This window comes from Cetorhinus maximus, chromosome 9, assembly GCF_964194155.1.
Source record: "Cetorhinus maximus chromosome 9, sCetMax3.hap1.1, whole genome shotgun sequence".
Classification (NCBI taxonomy): domain Eukaryota; kingdom Metazoa; phylum Chordata; class Chondrichthyes; order Lamniformes; family Cetorhinidae; genus Cetorhinus; species Cetorhinus maximus.
In genome coordinates, this window is record NC_135887.1 from 122,739,162 (window position 1) to 122,762,389 (window position 23,228).

At 44.7% G+C, this 23,228-nt stretch overlaps 1 protein-coding gene across 1 annotated transcript; it reads right to left on the reverse strand.

Annotated features, from left to right (window-relative positions):
* Positions 1–15,096: 15,096 nt before the first annotated feature.
* Positions 15,097–21,603, reverse strand: fadd (Fas (tnfrsf6)-associated via death domain). Its single transcript, XM_078549491.1, has 2 exons — positions 21,118–21,603; positions 15,097–16,037 (listed from the first exon to the last, which is right to left on the reverse strand). The coding sequence occupies exons 1-2, from the start codon at positions 21,434–21,436 to the stop codon at positions 15,766–15,768; spliced, it is 591 nt and encodes a 196-aa protein (XP_078405617.1). The 5' UTR covers positions 21,437–21,603; the 3' UTR covers positions 15,097–15,765.
* Positions 21,604–23,228: the final 1,625 nt, after the last annotated feature.

Here is a 23,228-nt window from a genome sequence, read left to right on the forward strand (position 1 = left end):
TGCCTCCAACCTGAGTCTGGGGTCTCGCTGCCTTCTACCTGGATCTTGATGACCATTTCCTCTGCCCTGTGGAGGGGCTTGAGGAGAAGGCAACTGGTGCTTCTGCTGGTGCTGTTCCTACTGCTGCTGGAACTGACAGCGGTGGTGTGGTCCCTGCTCTTGTCCCTCAGCAGAGGTGGAAGGTGGAACTGTATAAGCTGCTTCCATGCTGTCCTGAAGGCTGTCGGCAGGGAAGTGCAGGTGAAGGCGAGTGGAGTGTGAAACATGTGAAATGCCTTCCAAGAAGTTGGTAATCACCTGTCAAGCAGTGAAAGTACTAAGAGAAGAAATGTTTTGAACAGCAGTCCCTCAGTGACCATGGTTGGAGCTCTTCAGTGGAGCTGAAGCGTTCCCAGCTTGTCAGTTTCACTAATGAAGCTCCTCCACTGTACACCCGCCTCTGGCGAGTTGCCGACAGGTCGGCAAATAGGTCCTTTGGCTGGAAAATCTAGGATTCAGGGCTAAAAAACGATCTTAATTGCCATCTTAACTGCCTTAACCACTTCACCATTAATTAGCTGACAGATCCAAGGGGGAAAAAAGCAAAAAACTGCAGATGCTGGAAATCCAAAACAAATCTGCAGCAAATTTGAAAAAAAAACACTGCAAAGCTAATTAATAAATTAATTAACTAAGTAGAGATGGCTGGGCAGGTGATGTGCTGTATGATATGGGAGCTGGCAGATCCCATTGCGAGCCGCAATGACCACATCTGCAGCGTGTTGGTTGCTGGAGGAACTCCGGCTCAGAATTGATGAGCTGGAGTCCGAGCTCCGGATGCTGCGGTACATCTGGGAGGGGGAGAGTTACCTGGACGCTTTGTTTCAGGAGGTGGTCACACCCGGTAGATTAAGTACCTCAAATTCGGTCAGTGGTCAGGGCCAGCAGGGTGTGACTGCAAGTGAGGCAGGTAGAGGGACCCTGTGTTCAGGAACAGAGGAGCCTCAGCTCTTGACCTTGTCCAACAGGTACGAGGTACTTGCTCCCTGTGTGGATGAGGAACAGGGCTGTAGGGAGGATGAGCCAGCTGACCGCGGCACCGTGGCACAGGAGGTCATTCAAGAGGGGGGAGCAAAAAGACAAGTGGTAGTTGTAGGGGATTCTATAATTAGTGGAATTGATAGCATCCTGTGTAAGCAGGATCGAGAGTCCCGCATGGTATGTTGCCTGCCTGGCGGCAGAGTGAGGGACATCTCTGGCCGGCTTGAAAGGATATTGGAGAGGGAGGGGGAGAATCCAGTTGTTGTGGTCCACGTCAGGACAAATAACATAGATAAGACTAGGAAAGAGGACCTGTTTGGGGATTATCAGGAACTAGGAATTAAATTAAAGAACAGGTCCTCAAGGGTTATAATCTCCGGATTACTACCCGAGCCACGTGCAAATTGGCATAGGGACACGAGAATAAGGGAAGTAAAGACGTGGCTAAAGGAGTGGTGCGGGAAAGAGGGGTTCCATTTTGTGGGGCACTGGCATCAGTATTGGAACAGGAGGGGTCTGTACCGTTGGGACAGTCTCCACCTGAACCGATCTGGGACCAATGTTCTAGCGCAAAGGGTAAATAGGGTGGTCAACAGGAATTTAAACTAGAAAGTGGGGGGGAAGGGAAGGGCAAAACTCCAAGAATGACTAATGGGAAACAAAGCAGCAGGTTAGCATGTGGTGGGGTGGATTCAACTTCATGGAAAATTATGAAAAAACTGAAAAGAAAGGGGAGCCCAGGAGAGGCTATTAAAGTCTCCAGAACAAAAATAGGACTGAGTGTTTGGAAAGAGCTAGGAATCTAACTTGAAGCACACAGATAAAGGGACGACAATGAGAAAGGGGGCGGGAAATACAGGACTGAAGGTGTTGTATCTGAATGCACACAGTTTACGAAATAAGGCAAATGAGGCTTGCGGCACAGATTGAAATTGGCAGGTATGATGTGGTGGGCATCACGGAGACATGGCTGCAAGGGGATCAGGACTGGGAGCTAAATATCCAAGGATATACATCCTATGGAAAAGATAGGCAGCTTGGCAGAGGGGGTGGGGTTGCTTTGTTAGTGTGAAATGAAATTAAATCGATAGCAAGGAACGACGTAGGGTCAGATGATGTAGAATCTGTGTGGGTAGAGTTGAGGAACTGCAAAGGTAAAAATACCATAATGGGAGTTATGTACAGGCCTCTGAACAGTATTCAGGATGTGGGGCACAAGATACACCAGGAGATAAAAAAGACATGTAAGAAAGGCAAGGTTACAGTGATCATGGGGGATTTCAATTTGCAGGTAGACTGGGAAAATCAGGTTGGTAGTGGATCCCAAGAAAAGGAATTTGTGGAATGTCTCCGAGATGGCTTTTTGGAGCAGCTTGTGGTAGAGCCCACTAGGGAACAGGCAATTCTAGATTTAGTGATGTGTAATGAGGCAGATTTGATAAAGGAGCTTAAGGTGAAGGAACCCTTAGGAAGAAGTGACCATAATATGATAGAATTTACCCTGCAATTTGAGAGGAAAAAACTGGAATCAGATGTAACGGTATTACAGTTGAATAAAGGCAACTACAGAGACATGAGGGAGGAGCTGGCCAGAATTGATTGAGCCTAGCAGGAAAGACAGTGGAACAGCAATGGCAGGAGTTTCTGGGAGTAATTTGGGAGACACAGCAAAAATTCATCCCTAGGAAGAAGAAGCATACTAAAGGGAGGACGAGACAACCATGGCTGACAAGGGAAGTCAGGGACAGCATAAAAGTTAAAGAGAAAGCATACAATGCGGCGAAGAGCAGTGGAAAGCCTGGGGAATAGGAAGCCTACAAAGACCAACAGAGGACAACTAAAAAAGAAATAAGGAGGGAGAAGATTAAATATGAGGGTAAACTAGCCAGTAATATAAAAGAAGATTGCAAGAGATTTTTTAGATATATAAAGGGTAAGAGAGGGGAAAAAGTGGACATTGGGCCGCTGGAACATGGCGCTGGAGAAGTAGTAGTGGGGAACAAAGAAATGGCGGAGGAACTGAATAGGTACTTTGCGTCAGTCTTCACGGTGGAAGACACGAGTAACATCCCCAAAGTTCAAGAGAGTTGGGGGGCAGAGGTGAGTATGGTGGCCATTACCAAGGAGAAGGTGTAGGAAAACTGAAAGGGCTGAAGGCGGATAAATCACCTGGACCAGATGGATTACACCCCAGAGTTCTGAAGGAGATAGTTGAAGAGATAGTGGAGGCGTAAGTGGTGATCTTTCAGGAATCACCGGAGTCAGGGAGGGTCTCAGAGGACTGGAAAATCGCTAATGTAACCCCCCTGTTTAAGAAGGGAGTGAGGCAAAAGACTGAAAATTACAGGCCGATTAGCCTGACCTCGGTCGTTGGTAAGATTTTAGAGTCCATTATTAAGAACGAGATTTCAGAATACTTGGAAGTGCATGGTAAAATAGGGCAAAGTCAGCATGGTTTCATCAAGGGGAGGTCATGCCTGACAAATCTGTTAGAATTCTTTGAGGAGGTAACGAGCAGGTTAGACAAAGGAGAGCCAATGGATGTTATCTACTTGGAATTCCAGAAGGCCTTTGACAAAGTGCCGCACAGGAGGCTGCTCAGTAAGATAAGAGCCCATGGTGTCAGAAGCAAGGTACTAGCATGGATAGAAGATTGGTTGTCTGGCAGGAGGCAGAGAGTGGGGATAAGGGGGTCCTTCTCAGGATAGCGGCCAGTGACTAGTGGAGTTCCACAGGGGTCAGTGTTGGGACCACAACTTTTCACTTTATACATTAATGATCTAGATGAAGGAACTGAGGGCATTCTGGCTAAGTTTGCAGATGATACAAAGATAGGTGGAGGGACAGGTAGTATTGAGGAGGCTGCAGAAGGATTTAGACAGGTTAGGAGAATGGGCAAAGAAGTGGCAGATGGAATACAACGTGGGGAAGTGTGAGGTCATGCACTTTGGTAGGAAGAATAAAGGCATAGACTATTTTCTAAATGGGGAGAGAATTCCAAAATCTGGAGTGCAAAGGGACTTGGGAGTCCTAGTCCAGGATTCTCTTAAGGTTAACTTGCAGGTTGAGTCAGTAGTTAGGAAGGCAAATGCAATGTTGGCATTTATTTCGAGAGGACTAGAATATAAAAGCAGGAATGTGCTGCTGAGGCTTTATAAGGCTCTGGTCAGACCTCTTTTAGAATATTGTGAGCAATTTTGGGCCCCGTATCTCAGGAAGGATGTGCTGGTCCTGGAGAGGGTCCAGAGGGGGTTCACGAGAATGATCCCAGGAATGAAAGGCTTAACGTATGAGGGATGTTTGAGGACTCTGGGTCTATACTCGATGGAGTTTAGAAAGGTGAGGGGGGATCTGATTGAAACTTACAGAATACTGAAAGGCCTGGATAGAGTGGACGTGGGGAAGATGTTTCCATTGGTAGGAGAGAATAGGACCCGAGGGCACAGCCTCAGAGTAAAGGGAAGACCTTTTCGAACAGAGATGAGGATAAACTTATTTAGCCAGAGAGTGGTGAATCTCTGGAATTCATTGCCACAGAAGGCTGTGGAGGCCAGGTCACTGAATGTATTTAAGACCGAGATAGATAGGTTCTTGATTGGTAAGGGGATCAAAGGTTACGGGGAGAAGGCGGGAGAATGGGGTTGAGAAACTTATCAGCCATGATTGAATGGCGGAGCAGACTCGATGGGCCGAATGGCCTAATTTCTGCTCCTATGTCTTATGGTCTTATGGTCTTCCAAACCCACAAATCCACAGTGGTTGTGGATAAGGATAAGGGAAGTAGATACATTGGGACACTACTACCTGCAAGATCCCCTCCAAGCCACTCACCATCCTGACTTGGAAATATATCGCCGTTCCTTCATTGTCCTGGGTCAAAATCCTGGAACTCCCTCCCTAACAGCACTGTGGGTGTACCTACACCACATGGACTTCAAGGAGGCAGCTCATCACCACCTTCTCAAGGGCAATTAGGGGTGTGCAATAGTCCAAATCCTGTGTTGGAGGGAGTAAATGTTTGTGGATGGGGTGCCATTCAAGTGGGCTGCTTTGGCCTGGATGGTGTCAAGCTACTTGAATGTTGTTAGAGCTGCATTCATCCAGGCAAGTGGATACTATTCCATCACACTCCTGACTTGTGCCTTGTAGATGGCGGACAGGCTTTGGGGAGTCAGGAGCTGAGTAACACATTGCAGGGCTCCTAGCCTCTGACCTGCTCTTGTAGCCACAGTATTTATATGGCAGTCCAGTTCAGTTTCTGGTCAATAGTAACTGCCAGGAAGTTGATAGTGGGAGATTCAGTGATGGTAATGCCATTGAACATCAAGGGGTGATGGTTGGATTCTCCCTTGTTGGAGATGGGCATTGCCTGGCACTTGTGTGACACGAATGTTACTTGCCACTTGTCAGCCCAAGCCTGGATATTGTCCAGGTCTTGCTGCATTTGGACATGGACTGCTTCAGTATCTGAGGAGTCACAAAAGGTGCTGAACATTGTGCAATCATTAGCGAGCATCCCCACTTTTGACCTTATGATGGAAGGTCATTGATGAAGCAGCTGAAGATAGTTAGGCCTAGGAGACGCTACCCTGAGGAACTCCTGCAGTGATGTCCAGGAACTGGGATGATTGGCCTCTAATAACCACAATCATCTTCCTTTGTTCTAGGTATGACTCCAACCAGCGGAGAGTTTTCCCTCCCATTCCCACTGACTCTAGTTTTGCTAGGGTTCCTTGATACCACACTCGGTCAAATGCTGCCTTGATGTCAAGGGCAGTCACTCTCATCTCACCTCACCTCGGGAGTTCAGCTCTTTGGTCCATGTTTGAACCAAGGCTGTAATGAGGTCAGGAGCTGAGTGGCCCTGGTGGAACCCAAACTGTGTGTCAGTGAGCAGGTTATTGCTAAATAAATGCTGCTTGATAGCACTGTTGATGAGCCCTTCCATCATTTTACTGATGATGGAGAGTAGGGTGATGGGGCGGTAATTGGCTGGGTTGGATTTGTTCTGTGTTTGTGTACAAGACATACCTGGGCAATTTTCCACATAGCCAGGTAGATGCCAGTGTTGTAGCTGTACTGGAGCAGCTTGGCTAGGGGCACAACAAGTTCTGGAGCACAAGTCTTCAGTACTGTTGCTAGAATATTGTCAGAGCCCATATCCTTTGCAGTATCCAGTGCCTTCAGCCATTTCTTGATATCACGTTGAGTGAATTGAATTGGCTGAAGACTAGCATCTGTGATGCTGGTGACCTCCAGACAAGGCAGAGATGGATCATCCACTCCGCACTTCTGGCTGAAGATTGTTGCAAATGCCTTACCTTTTGCGGTTGTGCTGGGCATCATTTGGAATATTTGTTGAGCCTCCTCCTCCAGTGAGTTGTTTAATTGTCCACCACCATTCATGACTGGATTGCAGAGCTTAGCTCTGATCTGTTGGATGTGGAATTGCTTAGCTCTGTCGATCACTTGCTGCTTATGCTACTTGGCATGCAAATAGTCCTATGTTGTAGCTTCACCAGGTTGACACCTCATTGCATGCCCTCCTGTGCACTTCATTGAACAAGGGTTGATCCCCTGGCTAGATGATAATGGTGGAGTGGGGATATGCTCGGCCATGAGGTTACAGATTGTGGTTGAGTACAATTCTGCAGCCTCTGATGACCCACAGCACCTCATAATTGCCCAATCTTGAGTTGTTAGTTCTGTTCAGAATCTATCCTATTTAGCATGGTAGTAGTGCCACACAACATGATGAAGGGTATCTTCAATGTGAAGAGGCGACTTTAGCTCCACTGTAGCTGTGCGGTAGTCATGGACAAATCATCTACGGCAGGCAGGTTGATGAGGATGAGGTTCATGTTTATCCCTCTTGCTGGTTCTCTCACCACCTGCCGCAGATTCGGTCTAGCAGCTATGTCCTTTAGGTCTTGGTCAGTAGTGGTGCTGCCGAGCTACTCTTGGTGAAGGACATTGAAGTCCCGCAACCAGTATCCATTGCCTTTGCCACCCTCAGTGCTTCCTCTAAGTGGTGTTAGAAGATTAATCTGCTGGGGGGATTGGGGTTTGAGGGGGGGTAGAATTGTGTGGCATGTGGTAATTAGCGGGAGGCTTCCTTGCCCACATCTGACCTGATGGAGTCGATATTGAGGACTCCCAGGGCAACTCTCTCCTGACTTATTTTTAATATTCGTTCATGGGATATGGGCGTTGCTGGCTAGGTCTAATTGTCTTTGTTCAGAGACCATTAAGAGTCAGCCACAGGAGTCACATATAGGACCAGGTAAGGACAGCAGGTTTCCTTCCCCTAAAGGGCATTAGTGAAACAGATGGGTTTTTACAACAATCAAACTTTTCATTCAAGATTTTTTAAAAATTGAATTCAAATTTTACCATCTGGTGGGATCATCCCCAGATCGTTACCCTGGATTAGCAGTCCAGTGACAATACCACGACACCATAACCTCACCCTTGACAGTTCTTTATTCTGTAACTTTTGGTCTGGAATATATAGTGGGGAATGTCTTATGTCTCTAACGTTAGTTCAAACAAACATCAGGGCTCTGCGCAGCGGCTAGAAATTTCATACCACCCAGATCAAACTGATGCACTGTGAAACTCCATAACCATTTCATCCATAAATCTTAGTCATGTATAGAATTTTTAAATATTTGTTTTTGGGACACGATTGTCACTGGCAAGGCATGCATTTATTGCTCGTCCCTAATTGCCCTTGAGGAGGTGGTGGTGAGCAGCCTTTTTGAATTGCTGCAGTCCATGTGATGCAGGTACACTCAGAGTGCTGTTAGGGAGGGAGTTCCAGGATTTTGACACAGCGAAAGTGAAGGAACGGTGATATTGTTCCAAGTCAGGATGAGGAGTGGCTTGGAGGGGAACTTGCAGGTGATGTTCCCATTTGTCTGCTGCCCTTGTCCTTCTAGATGGTACTGGTTGTTGGTTTGGAAAGTGCTGCTGAAGGAGCCAAGTTGCTGCAGTGCATCTTGTAGGTGGTATAGACTGCTCCCACTGTAGGCTGATGGTGTAGGTGATGGATGGAGTGCCGATCAAAGTACACTTTGTCTTGGATGGTGTTGAGCTTTTTGGGTATTGTTGGAGCTGCTCTCACTCAGTCAAGTGGAGAGCTTTCCATCACGCTCCTGACTTGTCACTTGTAGATGTTTGACAGACTTTGGGGAGTCAGGTGAGTTACCCACTGTAGAATATCCAACTTCTGATCTCCTCTTCTAGGCACAGCATTTATATGGCTGGACCAGTTATGTTACTGGTCAATGGTGACTCCCAGGATGTTGATGATGGCGGAACTCAGCAATGGTAATGCCAATGAATGTCAAGGAGAAATGGTTGGATTTTCTTTTGTTGGGGAGGTCATTGCCTGGCACTTGTCTGGCATGAACATCACTTGTCATTTATTTAGCCCAAGCCTGAATGTTGTTCAGGTCTTGCTGTATGCATGCACAGACTGCTTCATTATCTGATCAGTTGTGAATGTAACTGAACACTGTGCAATAATCAGCAATCATCTACACTTGTGACCTTGTGATGGACGATATAGCTGAAGGTGGCTTGGCTGAAGACACTACCCTGAGGAACTCCCTCAGGAAGGAATACATTTTGGGAAAGATGATTTAATTCCTTGTGGACCAATGCCATCTTAATTATTATCTAAACATTTGTACAATTAATAGCTTTGCATGTTTTAATCCTTCTGTGCAATTAACTCACCTGTAAGTAAATCCACTTGCTTTACCATGAATGCAATGGCCTGATGTTGTGGCATTTACCACCTTTTGGAGAAGACCGGAGAAATTAGCAGGCATCCCATGTGAAAGCTTCTAGCATACAGGGGGAATTGTAAGGCCAGGGATGCATTAGCTGACTCAAGGCATGCATAAAGGCGCAAATATTAACTTATAGCAAGCACACTCAGTCTGCTAATAGAAACAGTTTCTGCTGTAAGCCTAAGGTAAAAATGTTGGGAGAAAGCCTAACCTTAACAATGAGTGATGAATGGAGGTGGGACCAGCATTCTGAGTACAGTAGTGGCATTTAATCATTGATGCATACATGGCATAATTGGATGAGTCAATCTGTGGTTAAAACTAGTGTCAATTTAAAAATAACACACAGGAAGAAACAACCCACAATAAACCTACACATGGGACCCAAGTTTTATGTATCAGAACAATTCAGAAAAGTAGAAATTTTTATTTTTGGAAAGGGGAAAATAACAACCTGCATTTATATTGTACCTTTAACGTGGTAAAACGTTCCAAGGCGCTTCACTGGATTATCAAACAAAATTTGACACTGAGTCATCTCAGGAGATATTAGGACAGGTAAGGTAGGTTTTAAAGAGCATCTTAAAGGAGGTGGAGAAATGGGGAGAGGGGAGGGAATTCCAGAGCCTGGGGTTCACACTGGATTATCCATTCCCCTGGAAATTGAAATTTAATCTAATAGATTAATAGGATGAATGTGTCTATTTTCTAACCATAAATACTGTCAGGAGTTAGTTTGTAGAGCCTCATCCCTGTGCCAGCAGTGGATAGTGCAAATTTATTTACCCAGCACTATTTGACATAAAACAGTGAAATCACTCAAATAGACTACAGGATGGCTGGTGTAGGGCTGGACAATGTCACTGATTAAGGGAGGTGCTCAATTCGAACACGTGTATCCAAAAGTAGTAAAAATGTCAGATCTCAAGCTCTGACGTCCTTCACTTGCAAGTCTGAAAGACATTGTTAAATATGTGGAAAACTGTTCCATGCCCTAGAATAAACATCCCTTCATTGTCATGAGTACAAAGTCTTTATTAACAGAGAAAAAAAGAGAAAGAACGCAGAGGATGGAAAGTCTGCCTTTCTGGTGGTTTGACTAGTTAGTACGGTGAGTAATTGAGCAGTCAGCCCCAGAAGGGAACTAGTCTGTGCTGAATCAACTGATCTCAGCTGGAGTAGGTTGTAGGTTTGGGTTAGATCACTGGGGTGTATTGAAACTTTCCAGGATCCGCTAAATAAGGTGAACAGGGCCCATTGCTGTGATGACACTGCTCATGCATATGCGGTTGGCCATCCCAGTTACTGGTGTCCTGATGGCAGAAATGCCAAACACCAGGCGATGTGTCCAGCACAGACTAGCCAGCAAACAGCAGAGAGAGAGAGAATAAACCCTGAAACACTCGGCATTGTGAATGATGGAGGATTACACCTGACGTGTTACCTGTACTTCCAACTAGAGCTACCAGAGCCTAATCTCATTCTAGGAAGAGTAGGAAGATGTAGTGCAATGAAGTACACAGGGATGTTGCTGAATCTGTAGGCTTATCTTTCAGCGGAAGGGAAGCTAAAAGTTTTTGCATCATCAATCACATCAGGCAACCATGGCAAAATTTCATGCCAGCTTTTTTAACACAACAGTGATGAACTTTACATTCACTAATATAAATGTGCAATGTTAGTTGTACTATAATTTAGATGGGGGTCCGTGATGACTAATCCACTTAATAAAGGGCCCGTCAACCAAAAAAGTTAGAGAACCACTGGGTTAGACAGAGTGGAAGCAACAAAAAAAGATTGCATTTATATAGTGCCTTCAATAGAAGGTAACATCGTCAGGCACTTCACAAATGCAAATAGGCAAGCAGTCATTGAGACTTCAAGAGGATTGACCAAAAGACCTGACAAAATTATAGATTTAGAGAATGTTTCTACTTGGAGAGAGGAGGGGTCCAAAGATTTTGGAATGAGTTTCAGAGATCGAGGATAAGGCACTTGAAAACACTGCCATCAACGTTGGGGCAAAAGGGAATGCACAAAAGGTCAGAGCTAGAGGGCTGAAGAGTTTGGGTGGGAAAATATAAGGCTGAAGGATGTTCATGAGATAGCGTGGGGCAAGCCTACAGAATCAGAGAATAGTGCAGCACTAAAGGACACCATTGGGCATACCGAGTCTGCACCAGTTCGTTTGAGGAGCAATCTTTCTCCGAGTATTTATTCTTTTGAAGGCTACTACTGAATCTGCATCCATCAGGCGGTGCACTCCAAATCTTAACTATTCATTGTGTGAAAAGGTTTTTCCTCATGTTGTCTCTGGCTCTTTTGCCAATCAATCACCTTAGATTTGTGCCCTTTGATCCTTGACCCTTCAGCCACTGGAAACAGTTTCTCTGTTCTATCTAAATTCCTCTATCAAACCTCCTTTTAGCCTTTCTTTGCTATAAGGAGGACAACCCCAGCTTTTTTGGTCTATCCACGCAAACAGTAATTCCTCCCTCCCTGGAACAATTCTGGTAAATCTCTTCCATACCTTCACATCTTTCCTAAAGCGCAGTGCCCAGAATTAACACTCACTGAGGGAGGCAGTGGCACAGTGGTATTATCACTGGCCTAATAATCTAGAGCCACAGGGCAATGCTCTGGCACCCAGGTTCAAATTCATGGCAGATTGCGAAACTTGAATTCAATTAAAAAATCTGGAAATAAAAGCCTGATGATGACCATGAAACCAGTGTTGGATAAACCCATCTGGTTCACTTATGCCTTCTGTGACTCAGACTCTCAAATGGCCTAGCAAGCCACTCAGTTCTCAAAGGCAATAAATGCTGGCCTAGCCAGTGACGTCCCCATCCTATGAACGAATAATAAAAAAAAACCCTCCTGAATCAGTGCTCTATAGAGGTTTAACGTATATACTGTGAAAGAATTTGAATGATTTAACACGGAGGTGGTCGGGGAGCGATGCAAGCAGCCACATCTTGCACACTGGTTTCAGCTGTAACCGTACAGCCACTCCAACTCAGATCTGTGGTGTTGGGGTGGAGCAGTTGCAAACTCATGACCCTTTCAATAACAAGTCAGCATCTTTCCTTTCATAACATGTTTCAATTATGAAATGAATTGATTAAACATTGAAAAAGGCTTTGCTGTTATCATGCAAGGCACTGGCCAAATCTTGTGCAACAAAAATGAAGCACGTCTTCGGTTTTACAATTGTAACGCCAAGGGAACGCATTCACTCTTAGTTTTTACATTTCAGAAAAGTACCTCATTGGCTGTAAAGCCCTCTGAAACATCCTGAGGTATAAACACTAGCCTGAGTTATGGTCACTGTTCTGATCAGAAAAATCTAAGCCAGAGTTTATCATCAGTCACTTGATGCAAACGTGAGTATTTAGTGTCCATCTCCAAAGCTTGCAGACAACCCATGCACATTCTAACAAATGCATGCTGTGATATTTGCCTGTGTGTATGACTGTCAATTACTTCTGAACGTAGCTACTGAAGTTCAGAAAGCTCAGGCAACTGTTTTCCTAGAATATTTAATAAACTCAACCAGTTTAGTTACATCAGATCAGTAGGAAACTGCAGAAAAATCAGTTTGATTACTTTAGCTCCACAAATGAAAAGATACCAAGCAAAGAATACTGCGTGCATAAAGTGTCATGCCCAGTAAAGGCATGTAATGTTCATAACTTTAAACAGGGACGGTATTCAGTATAGAATTTTCTGGAACTGACTCTTCTTTTAAGAAATTGACATTAAAAGGTAGCTAAGATAGCTGAAGGTCAGGTGACTTTTGCAATTTCTGCCCAGACTACCTCAAGTCTCTGGAAAGTTCCTACCTGAATATTGTGTGTGTGGAGTGCCTTCCCCTTAAATGGATGTACCAAGACAAAAACCATCTGTGGAATTTACACCTTTGATTATTTGCGGACTTACCCAAAACTCAAAATCTATAGATTCTGTGACTTCCTGTGTCTGAGCTTGATTTTTAGCAAAAGAAGGCTGCAGAAGCCAGTTGGAAGTAGGTGTGCACAAATCCCCATCCATTCTCTATTGTATGGCAATGCTGCTAGCTTTAAACCATTCTGGATGGGCAATACAAGTATTGATCTTGTGAGCAAAAGCCGTCTTCAGACAATGAACCTTATACATCCCCAGGACCAGAGGAAACTCAAGTCAGTCCACACAGAAAACCAACTGCAGAAACAGCAGCAGCTGAAAAAAGCAGCAACATCTGTGTCTTTTAAGAAACCTGGAGAGTACAATATCTTAAAGTCTCCCAGTCTCTTTCCTTTTCAAGTCCACCAATACAGAAACTTGACCTCCTGGTAAAAAAAACTACAAGTAATTAACTTTGATGCCCGCTAACAATTCATCTCTTTGAGGGAATCCTGCAATAATCCTAATTTACAACTCCAGCTATTTGAATCCACCTCGACTACCCCTCAAGAGTGAAAACACTTTCAATGGACCTACATTGCATGTTTCCTTCTTAATATGAGTCAAACCCGTGAAATCTGAACGGTCCTTTTTTTGTAAACTTGGTAAAAGTACATTATCCTCCTTAACTGTATTTTCGTTGTGCCTGTGTGTGTTTTTTTGAAATTCATTCATGGGACGTGGATGTCGCTGGCTAGGCCAACATTTATTTCCCATCCCTAATTGCCCTCGAGGTGGTGGTGGTGAGCTGCCTTTTTGAACCGCTGTAGCCCATGTGGTGTAGGTACACCCAGAGTGCTGTTAGGGAGTTCCAGGATTTTGACCCAGTGACAGTGAGGGAACGGCGATATATTTCCAAGTCAGGATGGTGAGTGGCTTGGAGAATTTCCAGGCGGTGGTGTCCGTGTATGTGTGTGTGCGTGTGAGTGAGAGAGAGTCAGAGTGAGTGACATCACGTTAGTCTTTCAGGGTGAACGTGTGAATATATAATCTTCTTTATATAAACCCACAAAAAACTTACTGCCGGTTACTCAAATTGGCCATATGCCAAAGGGTTAAGACATCTTCCATTTCAAAAACAGTGATTACGGACAACCAGGGAAGAGATCAAGGTTCCAGCAGTGTGTTCTCATCCCTGTTGTAACAAAAGACCAATTCAAAATAATAGCTCAGCATCTTTTTATAAACTCTTTTGTTCAAGGGACTGGTTACTATTGTAAATGCAATATGCTTGTGTTTATTATATTGGGTTTATATGGTTAGTAATTTATCCATGGTTCAAAAATGCACTTGAAGTCTTTCCTCCCTTTTCCTTGCCTCTGAAATTGCTTAAAAACCCATTACATCGGCAAAATTAACCAGTTCTGACGAAGGTTCATCAATCTGAAATCTTAACTGTTTCTTGCTCCACAGATGCTGCCTTGGCCTGCTGAGTATTTCCAGCATTTTCAGTTTATGTAATCTTGATTATGTAATGACATTGTCTAAAATACTGTCTTTTGGATGAGATGTTAAACAGAATCTTCTTCTGCCTCTCTCTCTCTCATGTGGATTTAAAACCCCCATGCCACTGTTTGAAAAAGAACAGGTGAGTTCTCCAGATGCCTTAGCCTATATTTATCCCTTGACTAACACTCCAAAACAGATTAGCTGGGTCACTTATCTCATAGTGCTTAGCAGGAGCTTGCCATACACAAACTGGCTGCTGTATTTGCCTATATAAAAATAGGGACTATATTTCAAAAGTAATTAAATTACTAAAAAGCAATTTTGGATGCCCTGAAATCATGAAAGATACTACAGAAATGCAAGTTCCTTCCTGTATGTTTGCAAAAAACACACATTTGTTGGAAGTCACTGCACCACTCCCCTCCTCTGGGACCTGATGAATGATAAACCTTTCAGTAGAAACAGCCTTGCTTAGGCCAGCATCTACAGCTCTATTCTGACTGGAAAGGAAGGCTAGCAGAGGAGGAGATATGGAGAGAAAATATGGCTATTGAGTATTCACATACCTGAGCTACAGTCCTGGAAGGTGGAGGCAGGAGGGAAGCTAGCAATCAATATCATTGTTGATGTCATCTTAAGAAGTCAAGGTGCAGGCACAACAGAATCAACCTCGCATTTCTGGCAACTTGCGCCATACCTGATTTAAGAGAGCTTTGTAGTCAGCAACTGCTAAAACCAGAAAGGGCTCATGATTCAATCTTTTCAATTCATCACCTTAGTAATCAGGTACAAATCATTTGTACTACCAGTTTATATCACTGATGTCCTCATTTAGTCACATGGAAGCTCCCTTCAGCAGGGATAAAAACAAATAGTTCAGTGCTTTATAGTTGGTGATTTATCAAGGAAATAAAGTCTTCTACAATTTATTTAAAAATGCGATTAATAATTTGGTTTGAACAATATAAATTGAGAAGGGTTCTAAGACAATCCCAAAGTTTATCTGTGTTCTTTTTGCCCACAAAATTCCAAAACAGTCTGAGAAACATTATTCCAAGTGTAGTTTTAAACCTTATCGAGGGTGCATTCACACTATGACCCTGTGGTGACATGATTTTGCTTTTCACCAGTCTTGCAGTTACAGTGCAGCCTGAACGTGCAAATAAAAGCCTGACCTGGAGGAAGCAGTCACTCTGCTTTGCGCCAGAGGCAGTTTGGGTCCTCACACCCAATTTACAATCCATGAGGTTAACACTGGTGTGAAGTCTAAACCACTGCAACAAGGCTATAGAGTGAACGCACCCTTTTTCAGATGAACATGCAGCAAGCCTTCGAATTCTGAATGCCACTAGCAACCAGAAATTCAGTCATTTTCTACAAAGACTAAACTCTGAAGGTGATGGCTGACAAAAGCTTGACAGCGATTACAGAATTAGGAAAAGGTCACCAGATGGGAGAGGCAGCAAATTTACATTTCAAAAGGGACTGAAATATTTACTTTGGATTTTTGTGACATACAATGTGATAATAGTCTGTGCTCTCAGCTGAAAAGTCAACCATTCTTGTATACCTCTTCCACAGAATCTGCTACCATGTTAAGTTTGCAGCCCCTTAGGGTTGTTATCAGTGCTTCCACAGTAGCTTCTTTTCCTTTTGTTTTCTGCCATTCTATCAGAGCTTGCAGGATCTGTTCCCTCATGTTGCGTGGATGTTTATATTCAATCTGCTGAAGCAGTGCTTCTTTGTGCCCGAGTTTCCTTGCGAGCATCCGCCAATCTTTTCCAACCTCATTACAAATGACTTCAAACGCAATGTTCAGACGCTCTAGAAAAAAAAAATGAATAGTTAAAACGAAGCTCAGTTTTGAACGAGAAGTTGTGAATTCAAACTCAGCACCAGCTGTCAGCTTCTTATTCATCTACGAGATTAGCATTGGTGCAAAGCAGTGGAAATCAACAGCCAAGGCCCAAACTAATGTCACAACAAAATGCAGGAGAATCCCTCCTCTCAAGAGTCTTACCTTGTTCATCATAACAACAACGTGCAGTTATTAGTAAAATGCCCAAAGTTGTTTCACAGGATATCAATGAACAAAATTTGACAACGAGCCACATAAAGAAAAAGTCTTGCATTTATGTAGTGCTTTTCACAGCCACCAGATGTCTCAAAAGCGCTTTACAGCCAAAGTAGTACTTTTTGAAGTGTAGTCACTGCTATAATATAGGAAACGTGGCAGCCAATTTGCACACGGTTATCTCCCACAAACAGCAACGTGATAATGGCCAGATAATCTCTTTTCTGAGGTGTTGATTGACGGATGAATATTAGGCAGGACACCGGGGTAACTCCCCCAGGTCTTCTTTGAAATAGCGCCGTAGCATCTTTTACATGTGCCTGAGCAGGCAATGGGGCCTCAGTTTAATATCTCATCCGGAAGACAGCACACCCTCAGTACTGCACTGGAATGTCAGCCTTGATTTTTGTGCTTAAGCCCTGGAGTGGGACTTACCCAGCACCTTATGATTCAGAGGTGACATGTGCTCCAAAGGAGGCACATACTCATCCAGTTCCCTTTTGAAAGCATCTAAGCTACATGCCTCAACCAAATCCTGTGGTAGTGTGTTCCATGTTCTTACCACTCTCTGAATAAAGACATCTCCTTATTTACCTGTTGGATTTATTAGTAACTATCTTGTAGTTACGACCCCCAAGTTTTGGATTCTCCCACAAATGGAAACATTCTCTCCAAAATAATCCTGTCCAACCCATTCATAATTCTGAGAATCCTCCATCAGGTCTCCTTGAAATGTCTTTTCTAAAGAAAAATGCTCTAATCTGCTCAATCTTTCTGTACTTGAGCTAACATTCTTGTAGGGCTGGAGGAGGTTTCAGAGATAGGGAAAGGCAAGGCATTGGAGTGATTTGAAAACAAGGATGAGAATTTTAAGGTGTTACCAGACCAGGAGCTAACGTAGGTCAGCGAGCACAAGCCATGATGGGTGGGGCTAATCTGGATTTGCACTGCAAAGAAACTGCAGCATCAATGCAAAGCAAAGCTGTTTGTAACAAGTCTACAGTAATGGTGTAAATACACCAGTAATTCCACCCACTTCCCCCTTTTTAAACCTCTCCTGGCAGATTATGTGACTGGTGAGGATTAATGAGGGCAATGGTATATAAAAGTCACACAATGCCAATATTGGAGAGTTTTAATGAACCAGCTGCTTTATTTTCTCATTCATGTTCATCTCTGTACATTGTGAGCTCAATTCAATCATTTGTCCCACAGATTGACTTCATCTTGCTCATCTAACCTACAGAGACCGGCCCAATTCCTACCTCGTCTCAAAGACGAACCAAACTTCCATCCCAACATCAGCATTGGATGGGTGGGTGCCATCCGTGGATGACATTTTATTTCTTATCCAAGTAGCATGGAACAATTGTCTCTATCTATATCTTATCCTATAATGTTCAACATTATGCCATGTCGGATTTCTATCCAAGCCTTTTAATTTTGAAAGTGTTAAAAATATCACAGCAGTTATTACCTCTGCTGGTAGTCCGAGCCACTACCCTGAGGAGACAAACAAGGCTGACATTAATTAATTTAATACTGACATTCCATAATTCTGCATTTTACTTACATGAACATTATCAATGCTTCTCAGAATTGACAAGACCTGGATCACTTATACCTTCCCCTGACACGCAATCTTTTCTTCAGCTTTGGGTTTCTCACTCCGTAACTTAAGAAAGAAAGAAATTGCAACTTTCACCACCTCAGGACAACACAAAGTGCTTTATAGGCAATAAAACACTCTGAGAACGTAGGGAATTTTATCAATTCACTGGCTAGGCCAACCTTTATTATCCATTCTTAATTGGTCTTGAGAAGGTGGTGGCGAGCTGCCTTCTTGAACTGCTGCAGTCCGTGATGTAGGTACATCCACAGGGCTGTCAAGGAGGGAGTTCCAGGATTTTTACCCGGCGACAGTGAAGGAACTGTATATATTTCCAAGTCTGGACGATGAGTGGCTTGGAGGGGAACTTTCAGGTGGTGCTGTTCCCCTGTGTCTGCTGCCCTTGTCCTTCTAGATGGTAGTGATTGTGGGTTTGGAAGGTGATGTTGAAGAAGCTTTGGTGAGTTTCTGCAGTGCATTTTGTAGATGGTATGTGCGTCGGTGGCGGAGGGAGTGAATATTTGTGAATGGGGTGCCAATCAAGTGGGCTGCTTTGTTCTGGATGGTGTCAAGCTTCCTGAGTGTTGTTGGAGCTGCACTCCTCCATGCAAGCGGAGAGTATTCCATCACACTCCTGACTTGTGCCTTGCAGATGGCGGACAGGCTTTAGGGAGTCAAGTAGTGAGTTACTCACCGCAGGATTCCTAGCCTCTGACCTGTTGTAGCCACATTTATATGGCTAGTCCAGTTCAGTTCTGGTCAATAGTAATCCCCAGGATGTTGATGGTGGGGGGATTCAGCAACGTTGATGTCACTGAATGTCAAGTGGTGATGGTTGGATTCTCTCTTGTTGGAGATGGTCACTGCCTGGCACTTGTGTGGCACGAATGTCACTTGCCACTTGTCAGCCCAAGCCTGGAAATTGTCCAGGTCTTGCTGCATTTGGACATGGACTATTTCAGTGTCTGAGGAGTTGTGAATGGTGAACGTTGTGCAATCATCAGCAAACATCCCTGCTTCTGACCTTATGATGAAAGGGAAGTCATTGATGAAGCAGCTGAAGATGGATGGGCTGAGGACACTACCGAGGAACTCATGCTGTGATGTCCTGGAACTGAGATGATTGACCTCAAACAACCACAACCATCTTCCTCTGTGCTAGGTATGACTCCAACAGCAGAGAGTTTTCTCCCTGATGCCCATTGACTCCAGTTTTGCTAGGGCTCCTTGATGCCACACACTCAGTCAAATGCTGCTTTGATGCCAAGAGCAATCACCCTAACCCCTGGAGTTCAACTCTTTTGACCATAATTGAAACATAGCTGTAATGAGATCAGGAGTTGAGCTGGCCTGGCGGAACCCAAACTGAGCGCCAGTGAGCAGGTTATTGCTAAGCAAGCGCCACCTGATAGCACTGTTGATGACCCCTTCCATCATTTTACGGGTGATGGAAAGTGGACTGGTGGGGTGGTAAGTGGCCAGGTTGGATTTGTCCTGCTTTTTGTGTACAGGCCACACCTGGGCAATTTTCCACATTGCCAGGTAGATGCCAGTGTTGTAGCTGTACTGGAACAGCTTAGCTAGGGGCATGGCAAGCTCTGGAGCTCAAGTCTTCAATACTATTGCTGGAATATTGTCAGGGGCCCATAGCCTTTGCAGTATCCAGTACCTTTAGCCATTACTTGATATCACGTGGAGTGAACGAAATTGGTTGAAAACTGACACCTGAGATGCTGGGGGCCTCTGGAGTGGGCCGAGATGGATCATCCATTTGACACTTCTGGTTGAAGATTATTTCAAATGCTTCAGCCTTACCTTTTGCAGTGATGTGCTGGGCTCCCCCATCATTGAGGATGGGGATATTTGTGAAGCCTCTTCCTCTAGTGGGTTATTTAATTGCCCACCGGATGTGGCAGGACTGCAGAGCTTAGGTCTGATCCGTTGGTTGTGGGATCGCTTAGCTCTGTTTGGCAACCAAGTAGTCCTGTGTTATAGCTTTACCAGGTTGACAACTCATTTTTAGGTATACCTGGTACTGCTCCTGGCATGCTCTCCTGCACTCTTCATTGAACCAGAGTTGATCCCTTGGCTTAGTGGTAATGGTAGAGTGGGGGATATGCCAGGCTATGAGATTACAGGTTGGGGTTGAGTGCCATTCTGCTGCTAATGGCCCACAGCGCCTCATGGATGTCTAGTCTTGAGTTGCTAGACCTGTTCGAAATCTATCCCACTTAACACAGTGGTAGTGCCACACATGATGGAGGGTATCCTCAATACAAAGATGTGACTATGTCTCCACAATGACTGTGCGATAGTCACTCGTACCAATACTGTCATGGACAGATAGATGAAGATGAGGTCAAGTATGTTTTTCCCTCTTGTTGGTTCTGTCACCAACTGCCGCACACCCAGTCTAGCAGCTATGCCCTTTTGGACTCAGCTAACTCAGTCTGTAGTGGTACTATCGAGCTACTCGGTGATGGATATTGAAGTCCTCGTTGCAACAGCCCATTTGCAGACAGCAGGATCCTATAAATAACAATGAAATAATAAACTGATAATGTGTTTTAGTGGTCATTCGCAGGACAAATCTTGAAGCGTTTGCTGGGAGAACTCCCCTGCTCTCCTTTGATAGTATCATGGGATCTCTTACATCCATATTGAAGACAGGCAGGATCTAGCCTTAACTTCTCATCCACAAGCTGGCATCTCCAACAGTGCAAAATGAAAGCACCAGCACAGATGTGCTCAAATCTCTGGGGTGAAACCTGAACCCACAAGCTTGACCCTGACATATGCGAGCTCCAAATCCCAAAATCGCCCCATCTGGTCCTCCCCGAAACCAACCCACTTGCAGTTAAACTGAATCATTGAATGTTACAGCACAGAAGGAGACCATCCAGCTCATTGTGCCTTTGTGTCAGTTCTTCAAAAGTCTTTAATGTGGTAAAACATCCCAAGGCACTTCACGAGAGCGTTTCCAACCAATTTTGATGGTCTCTTGGATGTAGAATGCCCCTCAGCAGCACAGTACATGAAACGCAGCCTCAACAAGATTCAACTCACTTGTCCTGGCCAATAGATGCAGCCCTTCGCTTGATCAGCCCTGTTAACGACCTGCCTTGTATAAAGCAGGGTTGTGCAGTGTTTTATTATGGAGATGTCTCACCCCCTCCCCCACTCCCTCCTTTTAAAAAGTTAGCTCAAACCCCCCCTTTTACCTGAGCCAGCTCCCATTTCACACACAGGTTGCTGCAGGTCTCCTCCATTCTCCCTCTGGAAAGCCAGGAGTTTATTCAGGAGGTCGGGCCGTCTGATCTGCTCCAAGAGCTTGGACAGGACGTTGGTGTCTTCAGAGGAGAGCAGGTTCAGCTCCTCCAGCTGCTGGAATAGCTTGATCCCGCTGTCAATGTTCTCCAGCTTCCTCTTCCCAATCTCATCCTTACACAGAAACCTCAGGGACTCCAGGTTCTCTTTGGACAGGTTCTGAGAGATGTCGTTGAGCAGGATATTGAAACTCATCCCCAAATCACCCGCCATGGCTCCCTGTACAGGGAGGGAGGAAGGGACCCTCCAGGTAACAACTCCCCAAAGGCTGAGCCCACAGCCGGGGTGGGGGGTGCCCAATCCCCAATCCTCAACCAGGTCCCGAGACTCCAATTCCCCGAATCTGTGATAAATGGCCGCCGGGTCCACTTCCCGCTCACTCGCATTCACTTCCGGTAGCTCCGGCTCCCGCGAGCGCCCCACCTACCGGCCGGGAGTGATATTGCCCCTACCGGCTAGGCGGTCACATTGCCCCTACCGGCCAGGCGGTCACATTGCCCCTACCGGCCAGGCGGTCACATTGCCCCTACCGGCCAGGCGGTCACATTGCCCCTACCGGCCGGGAGTAACATTGCTCCCCTACCGGCCGGGAGTAATATTGCCCCTACCGGCCAGGCGGTCACATTGCCCCTACCGGCCAGGCGGTCACATTGCCCCTACCGGCTAGGAGTAACATTGCCCCTACCGGCCAGGCGGTCACATTGCCCCTACCGGCCGGGAGTAACATTGCCCCTACCGACTAGGAGTAATATTGCCCCTACCGGCAGGAGTAACGTTGCTCCTACCGGCCAGGCGGTCACATTGCCCCTAGCGACTGAGCGTTGACATTGCCTCTAGCGGCCGTGAGGTTACGTTGAGTCTCACACCTGGCAGAGAAAAGGGATGACTTTAGGTTTGGGAGATATGTCAGTCTTCTAAAGTTATGACTTATTTCCCCTCTATGTTGCACACTTAAAAAATACATCCCGTTTGCGCTTCATCCTTCCTGGATGTGGCTTTTCACACTGGTCTGCTGTAAATTTAATCTCCCATTGTTTTGTCCAGAGGTTTTCTGCCTGATTTCCTGGCCAAAATTTATCTCGAAATGCACATCACAAAAACAGATTATTTGATCAATTTCATATTCCTGTTTGTGGGAGTTTGCTGTATACACATTGGTTGATGAGTTTCCTCATATATAACCTATGATATATATGCAGGCCATCCTGCGGTCATGCAAGGTGCTATATAAATGCAAGTGTTTCTTTATACTTTGTTAATAGGAACAAGAGTAGGTTGTTCGGCATTTTGAACTTGTCCCGCTATTCAATTCGATCATGGCTGATGTGTATTATAACTCCATTTACCCACTCCCCTTACTAACCTTACCTAACAAAAACCTAACAATCTCAGTGTTGAAATTTTCAATTGACATTGCCTCAACAGCTTTTCAGGGACAGAGTGTTTAATTCACTCTTTATGTGAAGAAATGCTTCCTGATATCTTCCATAGCATCACCCCTCCCGATTTCTTTCTCTTGAGCATCCCCGATTTTAATCGCTCCATCATTGGTGGCCATGACTGTGAGGTTTTTGGGACTAGAAACAGCTAGGGATAGGCCAGAGTTAAAAGCGCATGAGCAACATGGATCCTTTTATTAAAACAGCCTCTTCAAACTCCTGCTTCTGCTTGTAGACTCCCTTTGCTGGTACAATTCTGTGTGGTAGTATGGTAGCTTTAGGTGAACAAAATATATACATTGCACTTTTCAAAACATTAATATGCTACATTCCCCCCTTCTTAATAAATGAGAGACATAGCATGTTTCAATAATTCTTTTCCAAAGTCTAAACAATAAACTTAAGCATAACCTGAATATTTAATTTAATACATATTCTAACTTTTGTATTAATTTAACCATGCACTCAGTTATATACAATGAGATGAAAGATTTGTTCATCAACTGAAAATAGTTCACTTCGTGGCATAATCACTTAAGTATCTTAAGACTCTTCTCTCACCAATT

Excerpts from the sequence above, each read along its gene's own strand:
- fadd (XM_078549491.1), bottom strand. The coding sequence starts at position 21,436 with ATGGCGGGTGATTTGGGGATGAGTTTCAATATCCTGCTCAACGACATC. Across the intron at positions 16,038-21,117 it reads TGAAATGGGAGCTGGCTCAG|AGCGTCTGAACATTGCGTTT; the intron begins GTAAAAGGGGGG and ends TTTTTTTTCTAG.